Source organism: Pangasianodon hypophthalmus, chromosome 2 (genome assembly GCF_027358585.1).
Source record: "Pangasianodon hypophthalmus isolate fPanHyp1 chromosome 2, fPanHyp1.pri, whole genome shotgun sequence".
NCBI classification, from domain to species: domain Eukaryota; kingdom Metazoa; phylum Chordata; class Actinopteri; order Siluriformes; family Pangasiidae; genus Pangasianodon; species Pangasianodon hypophthalmus.
The window spans coordinates 31942146-31966681 of record NC_069711.1 but is presented as its reverse complement, the minus strand read 5'-3'; the positions used below and the strand labels follow the sequence as shown (position 1 = coordinate 31966681).

At 38.5% G+C, this 24536-nt stretch overlaps 1 protein-coding gene across 2 annotated transcripts; it reads right to left on the bottom strand.

Annotated features, from left to right (window-relative positions):
• Positions 1 to 1067: 1067 nt before the first annotated feature.
• On the bottom strand, positions 1068 to 23398 carry LOC113538229 (fidgetin). Of its 2 annotated transcripts, XM_026933145.3 has the most exons (3): positions 23123 to 23398; positions 21630 to 21652; positions 1068 to 4397 (listed from the first exon to the last, which is right to left on the bottom strand). In XM_026933145.3, the coding sequence occupies exons 1-3, from the start codon at positions 23128 to 23130 to the stop codon at positions 3187 to 3189; spliced, it is 1242 nt and encodes a 413-aa protein (XP_026788946.2). In that variant the 5' UTR covers positions 23131 to 23398; the 3' UTR covers positions 1068 to 3186. The 2 variants fall into 2 exon arrangements, with proteins under 2 accessions (XP_026788946.2, XP_026788947.2); XM_026933146.3 differs by lacking the exon at positions 21630 to 21652.
• Positions 23399 to 24536: the final 1138 nt, after the last annotated feature.

Here is a 24536-nt window from a genome sequence, read left to right as displayed (position 1 = left end):
TTGATTGTGTGTGTTTTTTTCTAAGCCCTGTCTAGCCTGCAGTGCAAGTTTTTGACCTTTTAGATTGGATTCTGCTTTCAGTGATGGAGATCTTGCAGATGTCTTCTACCTCTCAGAGTCACGTTTTATAACACAGTATTCAGATATATTTCAACCAGTTTGTCTCAGTTCCAACTACTGTTTGGTACAGTTGATGAATAATGGAATATAAATTACAAACTATACTTGGACCATACACATAGTACAGGCCCATATACAGAAGTATATAATGACCTGGCCTAGGAGAAAATCTGTATTATAGACCAAATGATTTTGTCAGTGGATCCTCTGCGCCCCCGCTCAGCTTGAATCCGAGAGAACTTCCCCAGTTGTCCTCCTGCTCCTGTGATGCCAAGAATGTGTGTATTTATATTTATTTCATCAAATTATTCGTTTGTTTGTACTATAGCACTGTTGAATTCTCGATTCAGATTGGTCAGAAGGTGTAAAGTAAGGAAATAAACACATGGAGTCATGTTGTTGTAGGAAAATAGTCCATGACAGGGTGGCGTGAGTTGCCCTGACACAAAGTGGATTATTTTCATAATAATATGTCATGAAGTGTTTTATTTTATTTGAATAAGTATTCACCAATTATTGTGAAACCCCCAAAACAACCATCCCCACAGTGAAGCATGGTGATGGAGGCATCATGATCATGTTGAGGGTTGACCTTACACCAATGATACTTAATACTCCCCCCCACTTCAGTAATATGGGCTATTTTGTGTAAATTCATGACATAAAATCCCAATCAAGTCCATTTCAGTTCAAGGTTGCAAAGCTATAAAATGTAGAAAAGTTTCTGTTGACTATTATAAAGAATCAAAAGAAAAAAGCAAATAAATTTTGAATGAATTAAATCGTAGAGTATAAAATAAGTGATGACTGCTATTCTCGTCCATATTGCGCAGATCTAATGCACACTATATTAATTAATATAAGTTATGGATGAACCATGTAATGCAAACTGCTTAGTAAATATATTAAACACAAATCAGATAAATAAAGAAACAAACACTTATCGATAGGTTTTTGTAGCAACTTGGTATAATGTCTTTGTACATTCAGTGAAACAACTTGTTTGGAGATACATAAACGTGGCACTATTTTTAGATATGCACAAAGCCTTAACAAAACACTAGCACACAAACCCTCAACACAACAATCTGAGGAACTGTACAAATTTACAAATTCTTTCCTGAGGTTCTCTCTCGCTCAATTTTACACACACACACACAAATCTGTGAAATATTGTAGCTCTTTGAATGGCTAAGGGATGTCTTGTCTCTGTGGCAAGTGTGAGTCTGATTTATTGAAGCACATGAAACCACACACACACACACACATACACACACACAGTAGCCCAAGTACTTTAAGGGTTGAGAGTATGATCATGAATGCTTTTAGTTCAACTTCAAACTCATAATCTCATTACTTAACTCATAATCCACAGAAAAACGCTTAACACAACAATCTGAGGCACTGTACACATTTTGCTGGCAGAAATGGTTTGGTTCTGAGTATCTCAGTTGAAACTGGTGTGTTAAAGAGATGGCTTGGCGGGAAATCAAATGTAAACAATTGTCCACTTACTTCAAATGTAGTCAGTTGCCAAAAGACATTTGGCATCTCCGTTTTTTCTTTTTTAGTTTTGCAATGAGGAGCTACGAGGATAACGTAGCTTATTTATAGAAGTCTGCGTCACCCAAAATCTCTATTGTAATCTATAAAAGTAAAGAAAACTAGAACCTTCTAGCCACAATCCATAGATTAGTGGACAAACAGGATAATTCTTTCTTTAGCACAGTTTGGTATCTTTCCATTCAAGACCACAAGTAAACCTGATCTAGTACTGTACTACTTGGCCCCCTAAGGGAAGATTTTTACTTTTTTGCAAGAAAATGTATATGCATCAAGCATCCAAACCAGAGCTAGATCAAAATCAATCCAAACCAGAACTAGCTCAAAAGTAATGGGCAAATTTGATGTTCAGTTGGCAAAAGCATCATAGTGCATTGATAGTACTTATGTATGCTACTTATCTTGAAAATATTACAAAACCAGTAAAGTGACAATAAATTCTTGGACATAGAGAGTGAAAAAATGGGTGACAATTTGAAGCAGTAACCCTGTGTTCACACTAGTGACTGATAAATCAGTTGTGTCGCTAGTCGCTTGTGTCTCTTGTGGGCGTAGAGCAAAGGCTACTATTGTAGCTTTATCTCTTTGTTGCCTGCTTACGTACATAGAAAATGAATGGTTGCCTGTCACTTTTGTCACTTGCTAATGTAAACACTGGGTAAGGGTTAAAGGACACCTTCCAAATTTGGTGTTTTCTTTGTTTTTTCCTAGTCAGAGGTTGGAAATTAGAATTGAGTTATAAGCTTTCATAATAATTAATGCAGCATGAGACTATAGAGCTTATCAATGTCATATGAAGCTAGACTTCCAATTCTTATTAGATATGGTAGCCTCATAGAACTACATTTGACTGGGCTTAACTACAACATCTGGGGAAAGTGGAAAATTGAGCACATCTGATTTCTTGCCAAACTGTTCCTTTAAAGAAAGGAAGATATGGAGTCTGCCAAGGCTGGAATGGAGAAACCTCACACCTATTGATGGGTAATCATGTTTCTGAGCTTCCATGGCCACTACAGTATACTGCATATTCATCACTCACATACAGTACATTCTTAAACCTCATTCCTCAGTGTCTAAATCTGCATCCCTCTATTCAACACCATTCTGTTTGTCCATTCATCGCTTTGTCCTCATTAGGAGCACAGAGTTTCTCAAAGTACAGCTTTTACTGTCACACAGCATGTATGTGTGTGTCTCCAACCAGTGGTCCCTATGTGTCCTTTATTCAGCACCTCCAATCAGAGCGTGCTCGGTCTGGCCACAGCTCCATGAGTTCTACTTCTTATACTGTGCAGTCTCTCTGGACAGCCCATCCCAAGCACAAACCACACGCCAACACATGTAAGTGTGTAAGGAGTACACATTCATGGATTGAACAACCTCCTACAGCTGTGCTCAAGCAATATCACCCTCCAGAGCACCAGGGGGCGCTGGTGCACATCCTCAGAGCCAAAACACTAACACAAAAATCCTTCGACTGCTCCTTCAGAGGGTGAGGATTCAGCAAGGTGTGTGTGTGTCGAGGCAGAGGTGTGTGTGCGACGAGGCAGATGAGTACACATTTGAGGAGGTGGCTGAGCAGGAAGTTGCTGCAAAGCACTGGCCGGATGCAGCACTACCTTGAGCGAGAGACTCAAGGCTACGTAGAGAGTCACTGGGATTGGTAGGTTTAAAGAGCAGCGATGTGGCATCACTTGACTGCTCGTATCCGTTTCCCTTATGCCCCTCATTTCCCCCTGGTGGCCTGTAGAGTGGACTGCTTGCTGACTGACTGTCTGAATTAGACGTACCACCAAAACCAAAATCCTCAAATGCCCTTATGTCACCCGGTCCAGCTGAATAGTAGGGCTTGCCGAGGCTGTCCGAACTTGGGGACCCATTATCTGCAACACTAGCAGGCAATGGTGCCAGACTGGGAGTTGGGTAAGAGTAGCCACTCATGCTGGATGCTGGTAGAGGTGTAGCTGGTGCAATGCTGGTAGAAAGGCAGGCAGCAGAAGGGGACGGAGGACTATAGGGGTATCCAGTGCTTGGATAGCCATAGGTAGGAAGGCTAGGTGAGGCATTAGCACCATAAGTTGGCACCAAGTTGGGATGGGAGGCAACTGGGTGGAGAAGTGGTCCATTATAGGAGCCCACAGAGTGCAAGTAAGGGGCACTATATAGGGTGCTGCTGTAATCCTGGGCACTCGTTTGGCTACCACAGTTACTGCTGGAGAAACTGGGCTCTGGCAAGCTACCAGCTCCAACCCCAGGGGAGCTACCCACACTCGCAGGCATTTCTGATACACTCAACGGTGCTTTGGGGACCAGTTCTGGGACGCAGCCCAGTGGAGGATATATGCTCTCTAGCCAAGTCTCTGGCTCCAGTTTTCGCCCAGTAAGCAAGGGCGGAGCTCTGTTAACAACACTAGGTCCATTTACACTGGCAGAAATGGTAGGGTCCGGGTATCCAATTAGTCCATTATCGCAGGGGAGGTCCAAAATGGTGGAGTAACGTTCTGCATATCTTTTTAGCAAGTTGGAAGCAGTCAGCGCTGAGATGTCATCGTTAGCCCAGGAATGATGGTACGCTCCACCTGTAGATGAACTGGTTAACCGTTGACTGCGGAAAGGTTCGAACTTGCGTGCTGGTGAGCGTGTGGTGGATGTGATGTCATAGTGCTGCTCCACCCACTGCGGCTGCTCAGGGGCCCACTGCATTGTCACGCCTACGAGAAAGAAAGGGAAAACACACAAATGAGTGGTCATTATTTAAAACAATACTAAAAATTGTTAAGATTAAGTAATATATACACTAAAGAGTGTGAGTTAAAAAGTAAGAATATTTGACTTTTTTAAAAATTATTAAAGTATTTCATTTAAAATGTTAACCCTGTTTATTCTTTACCCGGTAGCACTAATTGTTTGAAGGAAACTCTCATCAAACACACAACCCACACATGGTGAGAAAGCGAGGAAGAAAACAGCGTAGTGGATGATATCACTGAAGTTTGATACAGAGATACGGCAGAAGGCTTCATCTCAAGTGGATCAAATGAAAGCTCTTTAATGTAATCAAGCAATCTCCTATTACACAAACAGACACACACACACACTCATCCGTACATGCAAATACACACCAGAAGGGAACATAATATTTCAGCGTACTGTAATAATGAACAATCAATAACGTCGCTCTCTGCATTAGCAACTGTAGCCGACGACAGCTGTCCCCCCCGGTCCTCAGACCATAATGTGTCTCAACCATTTCTGCTTACTCACACACATGCACACACACGCGCGCACACACATGCATGCATATACACACACACCCTGACATGGATAAAAAGATTTTAGATCGTGAATACAAAGGGCTTTTATACGACTCACCATATGGGGGCGAGGGAAAGAGGGAGAGATAGAGTGCACAGAACAGATTTCCTTTTTTCATCAAGCCATTTCGGCCAATTATATCAGTCATGGGAGCGTTATTGTACAACACCACGGCACATAAAGGCCATGCACACGGACACACACACACACAGATACGGGTTATGTAGAAACCCACACCCTATGTGTAGTGCACTATTTTGGGAAGTGCTCCATTTTGTCTGAAAGCACAATGACAATAGATTGTGTCCAAATGTTGTATCACAGCAGATACAGAATACCCATAATGCACTGAGCTGTTTGAAGATGACGGATGACCTATATAGTGAGTAGGTTGTGTGGTTTCGGACACATCCAGGTTCTACCCAGCGGGAGAACAGAGACTGACCTACACACATCCTCTACCGACACACTAAAGCATTAGCACATTAAAACGATATGTGTTTGCTGTGTAGTGCACATTCTACTACAGTCACTTAAATTATTTAAGTATTTGAATACATTTGAATTTTAATTATGCTGTAACTTAATCCCGCCACGTACAGGACAAACATTAGCAGTAGAGATACACTATGCAGTATATTGCTACTACAAAGAATAAAAATTGTGTTGAATTATTAAAGAAATAATCACAGGGATGTGACAAATCATAAAGTATAATAAATGTCTATCAAAAATTTATGTTTTTACATTATTTAGTTACTTACAGTATTGTTCCATTGTCGCTGGATTTTACATTTTCTAGCTGACCCAAGATGTAAAATCAACTTTTTTTTTTTTTGTTATGTTGTTTAATTCACTCCATCATAATCAAACTAAATAGTCGTTTTAGTATTATTATATTAGTATTAGTAACAATTCAGTTCATTCACAGTGAATTGTTTGACAGACATTCTACATAAACAGACTTCTGTAAGAAGTTTTGGGTCAGGAGATGTTTATTTAGCATTTTTGGAAGGAGTCTCCAGTGTCAGTCTCCAATGTACTTCAAAATGTCTGATTTAAAGTCTTTCATTTTAAAGATAAAATATGCCCATTCATAATAGTTGTAAGACAATTATTTCTTATCCATTTCCATTTTTTCAAGTTAGTTAAATCATTTAGAGGTCAAATCATGCATGGTGCTTTGTTTGTCAGCAAGACTACTTTGCAGCAGATAATCACTGATTCAAGGGGATGGAGCTGCATTTACATCCGCTATCTATTGCAATCAAAAAAAGCCTGACTAATTACATTCGGTTCTATCAAGCCGCTAATCCCTCCGATCAATACACGCATACACACACACACACACACACACACACCCTGAGGTCACTTCACACTCCCAAAGGAACTCTGTGCTGGATGAGACACTAGTGGTCAGATGTGTATTCACACACTCACAAGCTGAGATCCTATTCAAAAGTTATAAATCTGAAAAAAAAAAAAAAAACAGGACTCATCAGTACTTTGATAAAAACACCTTTTTTTCCATGTGTGCTAAAAAAGACAAGACGATAACAGTAATTAATTCTGCATAACCTGTAAATGAGGCATGAAAGAAAGTGAAAGGCAGTGGCTGAGATGGAGTGTGTGAGGAACATCACGTCCTGCACAGAAAGAGACGAGACACGAGACACAGTTTCAAATAAAGTCTCACTTTCAGAATAAACAGCAGACGGTGAAATACGGCGCTTGTACTCCAAAAGAAGAAAGAAGCGTCCTTCAGTTTGTTTCTGACTAAAGACTACTGGCTGGAATGTTGTATAAGATAACAGCAGAGGTACTAATCACTAAAATATTTGGACTTCTTGTGAAAACTGTGATGAATTTACTGGTTGCACATTTGCACTATTTGTCCATAATCTACACAATAACAGAAGGGATTTATTTATAATTGCACTATCCGTTGCACCCAGATGAGGATGAGTTCCCTTTTGAGTCTGGTTCCTCTCAAGGTTTCTTCCTCATATTGTCTCAGGGAGTTTTTCATTGCCACCGTTGCCTCTGGCTTTCTCATTATAGATAAATTCACATATTTACAATATATTTTTTGAATCCATTTATTTCTGTAAAGCTGCTTTGTGACAATGTCAATTGTTAAAAACACTATACAAATAAAATTGAATTGAATTAAAATATTCATATTTGCTGGAAAAATGAACAATTTTCCTATAAACCTTGCATTTTTATGGATATTAGCCTTAATGAGTGTTAGCCTTAAATCAGTGAGTGCTAGACTTATATTAGTGAGTCTTAGGCCTATATTTGTGATTGCTAGCCTTATAAAAGTGAGAGCTAGCCTTATATTAGTGAGAGCTAGCCTTATATTAGTGTTAGCCTTATATTAGTGAGAGCTAGCCTTGTAGTAGTGAACACTAGCCTTATATTAGTGAGTGTTAGCCTTATACTAGTGAGAGCTAGCCTTATATTAGTGAACACTAGCCTTATATTAGTGAGTGTTAGCCTTATTACTAGTGAGAGCTAGCCTTATATTAGTGAACACTAGCCTTATATTAGTGAATGTTGGCCTTATATTAGTGAGAGCTAGCCTTATATTAGTGAACACTAGCCTTATATTAGTGTGTTAGCCTTATATTAGTGTGTGTTAGTCTTATATTATTGAGAGCTAGCCTTATATTAGTGAGTGCTAGCCTTATATTAGTGTGCTACCCTTATATTAGAGTGTTAGCCTTATATTAGTGTGTTAGCCTTATGTTAGTGAGTGTTAGTCTTATATTAGTGAGAGCTAGCCTTATATTAGTGAGTGCTAGCCTTATATTAGTGAGTGCTAGCCTTATATTAGTGTGTTAGCCTTATATTAGAGTGTTAGCCTTATGTTAGTGAGTGTTAGTCTTATATTAGTGAGAGCTAGCCTTATATTAGTGTGTTAGCCTTATATTAGTGAGTGCTAGCCTTATATTAGAGTGTTAGCCTTATGTTAGTGAGTGTTAGTCTTATATTAGTGAGAGCTAGCCTTATATTAGTGTGTTAGCCTTATATTAGTGAGTGCTAGCCTTATATTAGAGTGTTAGCCTTATGTTAGTGAGTGTTAGTCTTATATTAGTGAGAGCTAGCCTTATATTAGTGTGTTAGCCTTATATTAGTGAGTGCTAGCCTTATATTAGAGTGTTAGCCTTATGTTAGTGAGTGTTAGTCTTATATTAGTGAGAGCTAGCCTTATATTAGAGTGTTAGCCTTATATTAGTGTGTTAGCCTTATATTAGTGAGTGCTAGCCTTATATTAGAGTGTTAGCCTTATATTAGAGTGTTAGCCTTATGTTAGTGAGTGTTAGTCTTATATTAGTGAGAGCTAGCCTTATATTAGTGTGTTAGCCTTATATTAGTGAGTGCTAGCCTTATATTAGAGTGCTAGCCTTATATTAGTGTGTTAGCCTTATATTAGAGTGTTAGCCTTATATAAGAGTGTTAGCCTTATATTAGTGTGTTAGCCTTATGTTATTGAGTGTTAGTCTTATATTATTGAGAGCTAGTCTTATATTATTGAGAGCTAGCCTTATATTAGTGTGTTAGGCTTATATTAGTGTGTTAGCCTTATGTTAGTGAGAGCTAGCCTTATATCAGTGAGAGCTAGCCTTATATTAGTGTTAGCCTTATATTAGAGTGTTAGCCTTACATTAGTGAGAGCTAGCCTTATATTAGTGTGTTAGCCTTATATTAGTGGGAGCTAGCCTTATATTACTGAGTACTACACTTATAGTGAGCACAAAGACTCTCTCTGCTCTTTTAGAAGATTTTTTAAAATAATAAATAGAATTAATAATGTCATCAGAATCAGGAATATAAGATTTTAGTGTGTATTACATTGTCTTCGCAGATTGTGTACGTGTGAGCTAGCAGGGGAAATTGTGTAAATTTGTTTTTCCCCTGCCCCGTCCCTTTAAGTGGTGATTTGTGGAGTCCGGAATTTTCTGCTTGTTGCTGAAAATCGCTGCCGTGCTGAAGTTCTCAATCTCGAACTTTCTGTTCTGTTCTACACAACAGCCGTGACAATCCCATTATCTGAAAACCTGCTGACCTAGGGTGTGTGTGTGTGTGTGTGTGTGTTTCAGTGATTGAGGAAAAGAGGAAGATAGAGAGTGTGTGTGGGTGCATGAGAGAATGCCTTTCAGTTGTTCCAATATAGCCCCTAACCTCCTGTCCTCTGGGGAAGGCTCATCTCTCTCTCTCTCTCTCTCTCTCTCACACACACACACACACACAAAACCCCCATTTCCTGAAGCAATGCTCCATGCTCCTCCAGAGGAACACATTTTATTATCCGTTTTAAGAGTGAGGGAACAGAAAGTTATTTTCTGAGCTTGTTATTCTTTTAACTCACATGATTTAGTTTGTTTTACTCAGCCAAGGGACACATAATATCATAAGCATCCTATGTGTGTGTGTATGTGTGTGTGTGTGTGTGTGTGGCTGAGAGAGAGAGAGAGGCTATGTCCACATTAATCCGGATAAATTTGAAAACGCATCTTTTTCTCTACGTTTTGGTCTTCCGTCCACACTGTGACGGCGTTTTTGTTCAGTGAAAACTGAGCTTTTCGAAAGCGCTCTTCCAAGTGGATGAATTTGAAAACGGCCTTTACGTGTTGTAGTGTGGACTGAGAAAACTGAGATATTCAAAAACAATGACGTAGTTTTAGTCATGTGACGCAGTCATGTGACCCATTCAACTCAAAACAAACAAGATGATGGACGATGTTGTAGTGCAGTTGTTGTGCCTGCTATCCAATTTGATAGCGTTGTTAAAGATTAATGTCACGTTGTACAACCTTCAGAGTGCTTTTTTTCAAAGGGGACAAAATGCACTATTCACATAGGAGACAGAAAGTAAAATAATCGCCTGATGGAGATGACGCAGGCCAAAGTTTCTTACGCTTTTATGCATGTGCTGTATAGGGATGTAAGACATTTTCAGGCATTTCAGTATGGACGAGCAATTTTTGGAAAACAATTGAAAACACCAGTGTAGATGGAGAGTGTTTTAAAATGAAAATGCAGTTTTCAGATCTATCCGGATTAATGTGGACGTAGCCAGAGAGAGTAGAGAGAAACCCGCATCACATCGACAGACGGGCAGATTCTCTGCTCTGTGAAATCTCTGGTTCCTATACCAGCAAAATCAATACCACACACACACACACACACACACACACACTGCCTGCTGAATCTATAAAATGCTTTTATTGAGTAATTAAACACCCATTACTGTCGCCTGCAGCGCAACAGTAAATCAGATAAAGCCTTTAACAGGAGGATCTCAACACATTTCTCTCTCACACACACACACCCTGTACAATGACATCAAACAATGCTTAATCTCTAAACAGTGGAAACCCACATAAGAAGGACAAGCTCTCCTTTTAGGGGTCACGTCTGTATTTCTGATGTTCTCGAGTATCCTAACTATATTTTTACAAGTATATAAATCAAAAACGTCTTCAGGTTTGACTTTGTTCCAGGGATGCAGCGATCTGATACTGACCTGAAATGCTGGCTCAGATCAGTGAAAAAAAAAAAACCTGACCACTGAAAGACAGCATTCATAAGAACACAAACATGAGACTAAACATTGCTCAAAAGGTGATCCGCTACAAACCATATGTAAAATCATCTCCCACTTTTCACCAGGACTTATTCAATCTTTTTACATAGAATTAAAGATATAAAATCTCCTTGCTGCCTAAAATCGTTCTTCAAACTTCTTGTTTACTTCCTTACACAAACAAATTCACTCTAAATTGATACTCAGCAAAAGTTATTTTAAAAAGTGCTTCAGCAGTTAATACTGTTTTTTTTTCCCTATACAGTGTCGTTTCAAGAAACTATCAGCTAAACCTTGTTCCCAATAGGCCTAAATTCCTGTCCAGAATTTGTCACTTCCTGCACACCTGAATACAGGTATAGCCGGGTTTCCAAAGATGGAGAGACAGCAGGAATATCCATGTAGAAACAAATTTTCCTACAATTCTGCAAGCAACAATTCACACTGCAAAGTAGAAGGATGCTCTGAAAATGTTATATTTACAGAGTAGGCTATCAATAGGCTATATAAAGACCATTATCAACCATTCTTTCGCTCTAATTCCAACCATTTCCAACTTAACAGGGTAGTGTTGAACTTTGGAGCAGGACCGTAAAAATATCATTTCTGTTCAGAACGAACCAAAATGAAAATTAAATAATTTCTTCAACATGATTGCTATTTCAACATACTAGTAATATTTATGATCGGAATGTTATACCAACAAAAATGGTTAAAAGTTCTGTTAATGGTCCCAGAACCATTTCTGGCTACTTTATTTTGAAGAGTGTATATCATGGTCCAGCAGCTCTTGACTGAAGATTTTTCTAGAACCTCCGTTAATAGAGCATCACCAACACCATACGCAAAAATCTGAGCAGCCCAGTATCACTTCATCCACGCACCCACAACATGACAAAAGTGCTTTTGACCGAGAACTTTTACAAGCCTACATATGCATTCTGTCAGAGTGGACCACATTTTGTGTATGTGCGTGTGTGTCTGTGTGTGTGAGAGAGAGAGACAGAGACAGAGAGAGACAGAGAGAGAATAAAAGCTGGCGTGAACAGTCTCCCTGTTGTAAAGGGTTTTGTCAGAACTGCCAAGTGGCAAACCCTTTAATTCTACTTTAATATGAATGAGCCATTGACAGAGTCAGTGCCCTCTCTCCGTGAGAGAAAGAGAGAAGGGGACATTTCAGAGTAAAGAGCAAGTGGGACAATGCACGTGATAGAAAACTCAAAAACACACTTGCTATTGCTAGGCAGTAATACATTTTCGTATCAGGGCTTTAATCACGATTTATGCTTTTACCACAAGTTTTTTCTGTCTCTGCAGTTAATACACGTTTATATTAATTACAATTCATTTTTTGTAATGTTTTTTTTTTTTTTTACCACTGCGCTGTTGAATTCTCGAATCTGATTGGTCAGAATGTTCTGTAATAGTTCTGACAACTGCAAGGCAAATCACAGGTTTATATTAAAGCGCTCATTCTAATACTTTATCATTTCTGTAGTACATTTACACAGGGACTTGTATAGCAGATGCTCAACATAAACAGATTTAAAAAAAACTCAGAACAAATACCATATAGTAAGCCAACCAGCTTATTTTAAACGCTTTAAGAGACTGAAAAACTGATAATGGGAAAACCCAATTTGTAGTCCACATTTAAAGGGCAAGAGTTATTGTGTCATAAAATATTAGAGCCAATCATGTTTCAATATGCAAATGTGCTTTGTTACTACATTGGATTACAAGGCAAGGTGTGAAATGTTGTTATAAAAAAACAAAGGCTGAACTTAGAATTTATTAGAAATATTTATATTAAATTCAGAAACATCTGAACTTTTAAACTCATTTAGATTCTTTCAATACTAATATCTTAATATTACACTATTTGGGCATTTCTGTTACTTGTGATAATGAAGGAACATCTGTGAAACCCTAAATATCTTGTTGGTATTAAATATGTTTCCTTGTCTTTTTCATTGTGTTCTAAGGGTATGCAAAATTTTGCAGTTAATTGTGTAAAAAGACATCAATGCATCAGTGGTACAGATAACATTTTCAGGACTATACTAAAGGTCAGGCAACAGATATTATTATACTTTTATTTGTCATTTCTGAAGGTTATTAAGGTTATTATAACAAACATATTAAGATATATCACATGACAAGACTAATAGAAAAATGAGATGGAGACATTACAGTAGTGGAGTCATAGTTATAGCTATGGCTAATTGACTAGACACGTATTTTAAAACTCATCTGATGAGGCCACTGCCATCCATGGCTGGGAGTCTAGAGAACAAAACTGTCCATGCTGTCTCAGTGGGAGGGGCATACTGTCTCTCCCCTGTCAATCACAGTGACACTAGACAATCATAGGTGTCTTTGAGCTCATGTATGTGGAAGAGGGTAGATAGCGCTCTCCTCTGAGTGTGTTACACAGCCATGTGACGTGGCATGAACAGCAGTTCGAAATGATGCGGTGGGCTGACTTCACACATCTCAGAGGAAGCACGAGTTAGCCTTCACATTACCTGGTTGGTAGGTGTCATGTGATAGGAAAGAGCTGACTGGTGGGTGGGAAGTGGCAGGTGATCAAATTGGAGAGAAAATGAGAAAAAAAATTAAAATGCATGCAAGAAGAAATAAATACTGTCAACTTGATTCTAATGGCCATTTCTAAAGCTAGGAACTGCTACAAAAATGTTGTAGTTTGGGTTCAGTATGTGGGAAGTTGAGGAATAAAAAACTCTTATGGCTCCAATAATATGTATAAATATGATTTGCTCTTGAATAGTTGGATATTTTGTACAGCACATTTTTGGCTCATTTCTTTCTGTCACACACTGTTTCACAAACACTTTGTCTAATTTTATATCGCACACTCTAAATACGTTTCTTGAACAATTTAATTTAATCCAAAGAACAATTCCATACAAACACATTTCCTAATATGCTGAAGGAAAGAAGAAAGGCCACTTTCTTCCCTGGATGTCTTTCGTCTTCCCGCCCCCCCTTTTTACGTCCCCCTTCTCCATGTCACCCCTCCTTCTCCAGAAGACACATTATTCAGAATCTGTCTGAAATACGCAGTCGGGGCTTAAATCACTTTCCGAGCTCTCTAATCGAGAGACGAGCACCTCGCATGCCGATGACCAATTGGGCTCCGAGCGTCATTTCGCTCGCTTAATTAGAAGAGTGGCATGTTAATTTACGGGCACAAAGCAGAGAACACGGCAGGAGGCGTGAGGATTGGATGGCTGTGGCCTGCCGGGGACACGCGGCTTTAATAGGTCGTTAGCATGTTAAACGTCTCAATCAGGACTGGCAGTTGTGTGCTCATATATTCCAGAGACGGGGATTAAAAAGAGTGGGTGAGGGAAATAAAAAAAAAAGGATAATATTGTAGCTTGAATAGGTATTTGTGTAAAAGAGCGTGTAATGTAGATCATAGATCACATGGACACTGTTTACAGCTTAGAGTCAAGGGAAATTTGCTTTGATTTTATTTATCTGTGTAAATGATGTAGTGAAGAAATTCAAACAGCTAATACTCCCTCACATCATGGCTCTGGTTAGAGATATATTGAATGTTAGTGCTGGGCAAAAAAACAGTGCAAAAGAAAACTGAAAGGTTCTGCTGCAATGTTATGTGAAACGTCACCTAAATTTACCCGAAACTATATATCATTTTTTTATCCTGATGTTTATCCTTTTCAGAGGAATTTATGTGATTGTTGGGGCATCGCTACATCAGTTTTGCTGCAATTCTTTAAAGGAAAACATGATCTAGAGTATTAATCATGTCACAGTCAAGTGGTGTTGTATCATAAAATAAGAGCAATGTTTAAATCATGTTTAAATATGCAAATATCTTTTATTTACCAGGGGAAGGGGGTGGGACATGTAGGTTTGGATGCATCTCCAATTTGCATATTGATAGATTTAGGATTTTTCTGGTTTTAGGTTGTCTAATTACATTTTCTTTTTCATGGAACTGCTCTGTCAAGCATTTCATATGATTTTATATTTTATATTCATTTTATATATTATAATACAGAAAAACTGCAGTTGTCAAAAAAAATGCTTTGAGCATCTTTAAGACACTTGATGTCCTGAATTCACATGCAAGATCCGTGTTGTGTCAGTTAACATCAACCTGTAGAGTTGAGTGCAGAAGTTTGTACCCCCATTGTTTTTCAGTAGAAAAAAATGGGAAATGCACCCTGCTTTTACAGTTTATCTTTGGATAATAGAAGTCCAAGAGGTTAGAAATGAAATGTGGGTGTTTAGAGGACATGAAAGAGATTGAAAGGCCAAATTAACATAGAAAAAAAAAAATCAGACTCAAGTACAGATTGGGCATACTTAGTCTTGGAATTGTTGCATCCCTAAAATCCGATATTGTCCCAACTTTTGGAACATCATGTATACTGTTTATGTGACCCATAAAATATGTAGTCTAGAGCTAAACAGCTTTGTTGGTCATTACCGTCAGATACAGGATGTCCATACAGAGCGGCGGAAAAACTCGAGCATTCTCAAATTTTCACTGAATTATGCATACGGCGATAAATATAGATGTATATTTTAGCGGATAGGCCGTGGGGGAAAAAGTGTCTCCCATGGTTGCTAAAAGAGGGAGAGAGGTGAGGAAGAGAGGAGGAAAGTGAGGAGAACTAAACAGTTGAAAATGCAGAAAGAACAGAAAGAGCAGAAAGAGACGGGGGAAGAGAAAAAGAGATTTTGAAAGATGGAGAGATAGAGTGAGGGAGAAAATGACATGGGACGTGGCGTGTCCTGAATCATTAAACTGATTCTGTTCTCTTCCATTATCGAAAGATTTCATAAAAGTGACCACTTATCATTCATAGCAGCCCACAAAACACACACACACTCACACACACGCAAACACACACCATGTGTCTAGTGTTTTTCAGAGCAATCTAAATCAGATACTTGTTTACTTTAAAGGATGAGTTCATAATTAAGGTCACCATAATACAGAAAATGATGCTGACTCTGTGGATGTTGTATGCACACTCCTGATTAGGAGTGTAATGCAGTGAGACACTATCTGTATCTGTTTATTGCTGCAAATATCTGTATCTCTACTCAGATTTAAACCCGAACTGGATGTGGCCTAAACGTCAAGGTTTTTTTTAATTACTGGAAAAATCTGGAAAACTCTCAGAGGTAGAAATGTCAGTACTGTTAGCATGGTGTGTGAATTCTGGCTCTGACAGTTCCTCATCCTCAGCTACATCACTCCACTTCATAATTGGTCTCAAGTAGAGGTTTAATCCTGTTCACACAATTATTATTTTTGGTTCGTACCTGTCTGCGATATTTTCTAACAAATTTAGTTGATTCTATTTCTCAAAATATAAAGAAACTAGATGCCTAATTCAAATCACCACAACCCTGACCAGGCAGTTACTAAGGATTAGGAGTGTAATTATACACTCTGGTCACAATTCGATTTGATTCACGACACTGGCTTCAAGATTTCGATTTGAATTGTTTCTCAGAATATTTTGAACAAATTTTGAATGAAGAAAAATTATGACTGAAAAGAATCATAAACAATGCAAAACAATGTGCATTTTTGTCTATATAAAACTAAATACATCAAATGTTATGAGCAGAGGGAGGTTTAATATTGTAAATAAAATGTTCTACAGGTTCACGATATCTTAAAAATAAATAAATAAATATATAAATTCTCCCATGTAATGATAATACTTGATTGACTGAAACACAATGAGCTCTGTAGCAGAAATAGAGCTCCAAAGTTGGTTAAAGTGCCCACTTTCTGTGGCCTTTAGTGTTGTTCGAAAGCAATTGATGAGCTCTTTTTTTAACCGTTATAACGTGGTCATGTATCCATTTAACATATTAAGCTTGTTGGCTGTTGCAATCCGGAGCTATCGGGCTGTTGGACTTCTCAAGTGCAGATCTCGCAGGCTCTCCACGAAAGAACATGATCACGTGACCAGCATGCTCGCTAAATATTTTAACTCTATGCACAGACTGGGACCTCTGGTGCTTAAACAGTGCAACTGCACTATATGCATATTTAATAGAATGCTGATTTGCAAGATGTGAATCGCACATGTCCACGATGCACATCGTTAAATTTTTCATCTGTCACAATGTATCGTTACATGCCTACAAAGGATGAATGAATGAACTCTGTAACTGCATTGTGTAATTCTGTGGTCTTTGTCCTGCTTTCTTGTGTCCACATGAAATTAAAAAGCTCCCATTAGTGTGATTTTTGTGGCATCCCACAGGATCAGGATCCCAGTCAAGATGAACATCTCTAGTCACCAGACACCCAGTGAAGCTTTCTTTTAAACCCACCTCCTATTCATATCTGAATATGTATCAGTATGTCATAATGTATTCCTGCATTCAAAATAGATCTAAATCAGATCAAAGCACTTCAGGAGGTCTCAGACTGTCTGACCGTTTGTTTCAGATGACTTATATCCTGGTGCTGATTTTATCCACATTCACACTTGTTTTCACTTCTGTTAGCTAGCTTGGTATCCAGTTGCTATATCACAAAATGTTCAAATTAGCACATAACGCTGGATAAACACTTTCATGTTTCGCTTCTTGTGTAAAAAAAAAAATGTTGCCATTTCACACTACATTTTTTCCTGAAAGGCATTCTGTGTCAGTCATGGCCCGTGAGTGGTGTGGTATAATGTATTAGGAGGGTTTTTAGCTGTCAGATATGGCCTGAAGAAATGGATAAATTTACACATGTATAAGACCCCATTTACACCTGGATACCTCATGCATTTTGAGTATCAGGATTATATCCAGATAGGGTTTCTCAAAGAAATGCAGGTGTAAATGCATGCAGGACTCATTTAACAAAAACAATATTAAATTTGATCACTGAGCACGCATATCTAACAACTAAAACCCTTCATAATACATCCTAACACGCATGACTGCTGATATAGCCATCTACAAAGTGTTCAGTATCACAATTTATACCACAGTTAACTCTGATTGGTCAGATGTTGATTAATTTTCTATAACAGCAGCTCTGACGGCTGCAAATCACAGGTTTATATAAACGCACTCATTCTAATACTTTATCGTTTTTATAGTAACCACTTTCACAAGGACTTCTATGAAAAAAATGTGCGTAATCATTGTTATGGTGAGGTTTTCTGAGAGGAGACGTTTATGTAGTATTTATGGAAGGAGTCTCCAGTGTCAGGTAAAGGATGTAAGTTTTCCACCATGGGAAAGGAACATGTCAAGCTGCGTTTTTTTTTTTTTTTGTCTTGACTTCAAGAGAGTAAGAGACAATTGTGAGGTATTGACTGTTTATAGCTGCTATAATATAAATGATAACATACACTAACTTGTTTCACAGACCATTAAATGTAACTATAAATGGATACAACATTAAATGTAACTATAAATGGATAAAAGATATATGATGTCATCCTTTAGCAAAAAAAAAAATAGTCATTTGGCAAGTTGCTGTGGTATAAACGGAATAAAACACTTCAGGAAGTGCTGTTAACACTGTTTTGCATCAGGCTGCATCAGATCGCACGTTTTTATTCCTTACACATCTTATAACCGATCATCAACATGCTCAAACATATCCTACATCATTTAGTTTTGCTATTCCAGAGTCCGTGTAAATGTCGAGGTTTTCTGCTGTCTCGTTGCCATAATGAACCATTGCTGGAAGGATTTGCAATTTGCCCGCAACACCATCTGCGAGACTCCAACCCCACGCTCACAGCTAAACACGACCGAGCAAAGCAATCTGCTCTGCATATATCACACACACACAGAGAGAGAGAGAGAGGAAGGAGAGATGGAGAAGGGAAAAGAGAGAGGAAGAGTACAGATTTGAAAAGGAGTCAGAAAGGTTTGGAGCTTGTAAAACGATTTTCACACATGTTCCCAAACATGCAGTTGCGCATGAATCATATTGTATAATTAAAAGCTGTGCTCAGATAGCTAACAGTGTGCTAACTATTGTTTCTGGCTCATGTTCTGATTGGACAAATTAAACTGATTGGAATAGGACTTGGTCAGTTATTAGATTTTGATGCGGAACTGATTAAAAAAGTTGTAAAAAGGAGTTCACACAAACAGAACTGGAGACGAGCGCATGATAGCCGACTGTCACACTTTGCAACTAGCAAACTTTTTCTCTTTTGCACATTGAGAATCTTTTGTGTAAAACTGATTTCCATATTCTCAACATTTCATTTACAACTGCTAATCTATTTTTATGTGTGGACTTAAAGGCATTTTTCTTCTCACACATTTGCAACTTGTACTTCATTTGTGCATTTCTGCCTCGTTTTTAATGCAAGTGCTCACATGCATAGTCCATTTTTTGACTCTGTAGAAAAGGCAATGAAGACGACAAAGAGGAAGGAGAGAGAGAGCAGGGCTTACCGATATAACAGTATGATTAGCATCATGATATACTTTTCTGAGTATCGTTTCTGAATGTACAGCATTACACACTGATTGGCTGAAAATATTATTTTTTTACTCATCATTTATTATCTCTCCACACTTCTTCATGAAATGTGTTCATTGTTTTATTTTTTAAAAATCATGGATGTATACTTGCTCTTCTGTGGCTTGACTGTTTGCTTGGTGCTTTCTTAGCAAAACATCAGCAAAACTAAATATCATGATTAGCCTTATTACAGTATAGTTTGTCCAATTGTTGACTTTTTCTAAATACAGATTAACATGCATTTCTGTCTACATATTTGTCTACCTACAAATTTGTCAGAAAATCACAAAATCATAAAATATCTACAATTTTTTCATAAATAGCCTTCGTTTAGGCTCATACAAACCAATTGTTTTGTAGTACACTGCTGGCTCATGTCATATAAACAGCGTATTTGATGCGCATAAACTCTGAGCCTATTTATAGCAGGATTTCGTGTAAATGAACCAAAACCTAATCAGCTGTCATTAATGAACCAAACAAGGTTTATGCATTCTATCTCCACCTCAACTGTGACTGATAGCAAGCTGCATATTTTTAATTCTGCATTGCCTTCTTGTAATAATAATGTTATTATAATTTATAATACAGCATTACTAATAAAATGGTGAAGGCTACAAATGCCTTGAAACGGAAAATTGGCTCAAACTGAATTTGTGTGAATATTTTAGAACCTTAAAAACGCATATTCTTGTCAGCATGCTCAATTTTCACATGCACAGAGACACTGGGTTGCATTTATCACACTGGAAACAAGCAGATTTATTCGTAAATCGTTCGCAGGAGCATTTACACAAGAAATGTGGTATTCAGGAGAATCCAGTTTGTTGGAAAAATATGTGCATGTCCTATGCTTCACTCCTGATTTTGTTGAAATTTACACAGGAGGCTCTCTAATGAGAACCTCGGCTGATTGGCTTCGAGTCGTATAATTTGGTGACGAGTTCCTGCAATTTTATATACAGATTACGCTGTCAAGGCTCAATTACACACCAATTCAAAAGACATTTTGCAAAACCATTTCATCTTCATGACTTGAAAGAACACATTTCAAGACAAATATGAAGAACCTTTCAATTAAAACAAAAGTAATGGCACCCTATAAAAGCAGAAAGCGTTAGCATGTGTCTTGGGAAGCTGGTGCGCTGCAGTGGCTGAGCTGCATTACTGGAAGATTTAGCGCACACTGCACTCTTCCACCATGCAGTTGTCATTTTGTCGTTTTCAGCTTTCTGTGAGCGTTGCCTTTTATGGAGTTCTGTGGGCGTGGCTAAATGTAAATATGCCGTGAAATTTCCGCTTGGTAATTTATGGCTGATTGGCAAAAATCAATGTAAATGAGTAGGAACAATATCAGCAAAACTTGTAAATCTGGTGAGAATTTTTTAGTTCGGTTTTAGAGTAGGAAAACATTTACACACAACTTTGATGCTAGAACATTGATAAATGAGGCCCAGTGTTCAGAAATAAAATATTATACAAGAATACTGTCAGTGCAATAGCTTATGTTAATATAAATACACACAAGTGGGAAATTAGTTCCTTTTTTTTTTTTTTTTTTTTACATTTTTGTCCATTAATTTTAACCTGCTTGTGTGTTTTTAAACTGTTGCTTAATATCGTGCGATTTAAACCGAGGATGAAACCGAGATAATTTTGGGGTAAGACATCATACCATGAAATATCAAACCCTAACAGCCCTACATGCGTGCAAGTCAGGTACTCTGGAGATGTATTCAAGTATTGAAGGAGAGAGAGAGAGAGAGAGAGAGAGATTGGAGAATCGCATGTTGTCATCTGAGACCAAATTACAAAGTGCGTGTATACAGCGCGAGACAACCGCGAGCCCCGCAATGCCATCCTCGAGTTTTTTTTTTTTTTTTTTTTTTTTTTACATTTCGCCCAAACCGGCGGTGCGAGCGCGCGGGATATTGCGCGACATGATTGTGTTCGGTAACCTCCCATCATCAACTCTCTTCCTCCCTCCAGAAAAATGCTATCATAGCGCCGAAAATCAATCTGCCACACATACAGCGGCTATGAATAAAATATTCCCGAGAACAAGAGAACGGAGATTGGACGAGGGGAGAGGAAAAAAAATACCGCACGAGCGTGAGTGAGTGCACGGGGAGGAAAAAAAAAAAACTCAGCAGGTAAAGTCCTCGCGCGTCCGTGATGTGATGTGATGTGATGCTCTCATGGCATAAATGTCATCCAGTGTCTGAAAAGGACACAACAGTTCTGCGTTCTGCACGTGCCACATACATAGCCATCAGCATATATATATATATATATATATATATATATCTCCATAATGTCCATGCACAACTTATTCTAAGCTCGCGTGCTCAAGTGCAAAGCAAACTCAACTCAATGCCATTTGATTATAATACCAGTCATGAAGCATTTTTAAGAGAGTGTTTGAGGGTGGAAATGTAGACATGTGTGGGCAGTGGGAAAAAAAAAAAACAGGAGAAAAATAATGAAATGACAGATAAGAAAAAAAAACACACCTACCATATACACTGCTCATCATGTCGCTAGGGAGGAGGGATGGAAGGAGAGAGAGAGAGGGAGAAAGAGAGAGAGAGAGGAAATCAGAGATCAGACATTTTTTTAGTTGAGAAGAAAGTAAAAGAGAACTGAGCTCTCATTAACCTCTGTGTGCAATTAAAGACAGAGAGAGAGAGAGAGTGAGAGAGAGAGAGAGAGAGAGAGAGTGTGTGAGAGAGAGAGAGAGAGAAAGAGAGAGATGAGTAGTTACTTTTTTACTACTCTTGCACAAGCCTATCTATAGCAAAAAAAAAAAAAAAGTTGGCTCTTCCAAGCTAATTCCCTCTTTTCACTCATTTTCCCATCATTGTAATGGTTCTAATGGCTTTTTGTAATGGTTATTAATAAACCATTGTTCACAATGTACACACTCCTAATGGTTGAACACGTGACCTAGAGCTGATTCCTACCACGTTTAGATGATTTAAAGCTGCTCTAAGCAGTCTGGAGATCTCGGATTGTGCTTTAATGGTCATTTGATGGACAGCTGTACCTTGTTGTTGCAGTGGCACAGTCACAGCTCCACCTGTTGTACCCCTGGTGCACCTTTAAAGCTTTATTATGTAGTTTATTATGGCATCTTTTTGAAGGTACACTACATCCACGTCTCCAGGTGATACATATTAAAGGTATGCAAGATAAAGCGACAAGGAAAGATACCATTTATTACCTTTTTTTTCCCCTGAGTGTACTTTTTCTTGTCACTAGATTGGCAGCATCAAGGAAACATCAAGGGTTTTATAGCTTTAATATGAATCATACAGGAGTGTCATTAAGGAGCAGTTATATATCTTAGATTATTTTTGAGGTGATAGATACATAGATAGATAGATAGATAGATAGATAGATAGATAGATAGATAGATAGATAGATAGATAGTAAATGCACAAAAGGTGTACCCTTGATGGCACCAATCCAGTAAGAGCTTTATTTCTGAGAGAGTGATATTTCAGTCCAGCAGCTGACACACTGTGTTTCTGACTCCATTAAAACCATTAGCTCCTGATGGGAAAATGTTTTATAGCGGAAACAGTCAGTTGATTTCCATTCGGACCTGAAAAGAGGTTTTGTATTGTTTTGTATTGTTTTGTAGGTATTTGTAAGGCTCGTCTGTGGTTTCCTCTCCCGGTCAGTGCTGTATGTTGACCGCTGAACCGGACACACTAACTGATTAACTGAGCATTAGACAAAAAGCCCACTTTGTTTGGCAACTCCCGAACATCCGCGATTAGCTGAACGGAACCGCCTTTTTGTGTCTCGGATCTCATGGCGGAACGGATCTCCGGTGTCCGTTCTGTCCGCGCGCTGCGCCGCTGTCCGTGCGCTGTCATGGCCCCTTTCTCCCTCCGACACACACACACTCACACACACACACACACTCACACGCACACGAAACGGACACAGCTCGTGGACAATAAGCGCCAGATATATAATACATATATATAAAAAACTCTTACCTGTTCATGTGAGGAGACAGCGGAGCCGTCACGCGCTTTCTTGGCGACCGGCTGTGCTCGTCGGGAAGCGCGCGAGACTTCCGCTCCGTCCAGTCCCGGTCTCAGTCGCTGGTGTTTTGGAGCCGCTCCAAGTTATTGCGGGTGAGACTGACCACCACCGATACTGCCATGTTGGAATTCCGGCTCCTCCGAGCAGCTGCTGAAAAGGAAAGCAGCGGGGCGCGCAGTGCGCATGCGCTCCTGCCGGACAGGCCAACTCGAGTCCGAGATGGCTCTTGAGGCTGATCTGATTTTCTCTATTCATCTCTAAGCGAGTGCTCGAGGCTGTCAATTCCTCCTCCTCCTCCTCCTCCTCATCATCATCATCAATTCCAGCTGTTTGATTAAACGATAACATTATTACAAAACAGGAGCATCATTACTGTCTAAACAGATGTTCTTTATAGGTCTCCATGTAGCCCTTTATTGTATTTAATTGCTTTCTTTGGGGTCCTAGAACCCCAAATAAGTCATTTAGTATATATAAGATTATAAGACCCTAAAAATGAATTAAATGCCTTTAGTTATTTATATATAATTTCTTGTTTTAGTTCATTAATGAAAAAACTATTCTCCCTGGACATTTTTTCCTCCTTGATTTATTAAAAGACAATATAAAGAAAATAATCATAGCCTTAGTCGACTCTTTTTTAGGGGTTCACATTATCCGAAAAACAATGAACCATATACTGACCTAAAATAGACTACTGCTCTTACAGTTACAGACTACTGCTGTTCCTGCTGATTAAACATTTCATGGTGGATGTTATATAGGATATACATGAGCAAATATAGAAATAACTGACTTCTGCACTTCTAAAATTTCTCATCAAGTCAAGATCAAAATTACTATATTTGTAAAATAAGTTAAAAAAAAAAACAATGCATGTTTACGAAGCTTCTAAATAGGGTCTAAGGTCGCCAAAAGGAACATAAGCATTAAAGGTGCAGTAAGTAAAGTTTAAGGTGTTTCCAGACTAGTAATAAACACACAGTTTCAAATATGCCTTTACAAACCTGTTTTCACAATGTGTCCATGCATAAAATCATCTTGTTAGCTTGATCTGGTTAGTTTCTTTGTTTCAGCCTTTTGTTTACATATTTCTGGTCCTGAAATTAGCTCCGTCCCCACCTGGAACAGATCAGAGAGGTCCCGCCTATTTTTGTAAAAGGCAACTAAATGTTTACCTAGGTTTAAAAGAGAGTGTGGTCAGTTTGGGGGTAAGGTAAAGGCTCGTAAATGTTTTCATGTAATTGTAATTCATCTTGCTTCCAGCAGAGGAAGTAACTACAAACAATTACAAACCGCTCCTTTAAATAAAACATTTTAACATTTTGTCACTTAAGATAAAAACAGGACAAGTAACAGAGTCCA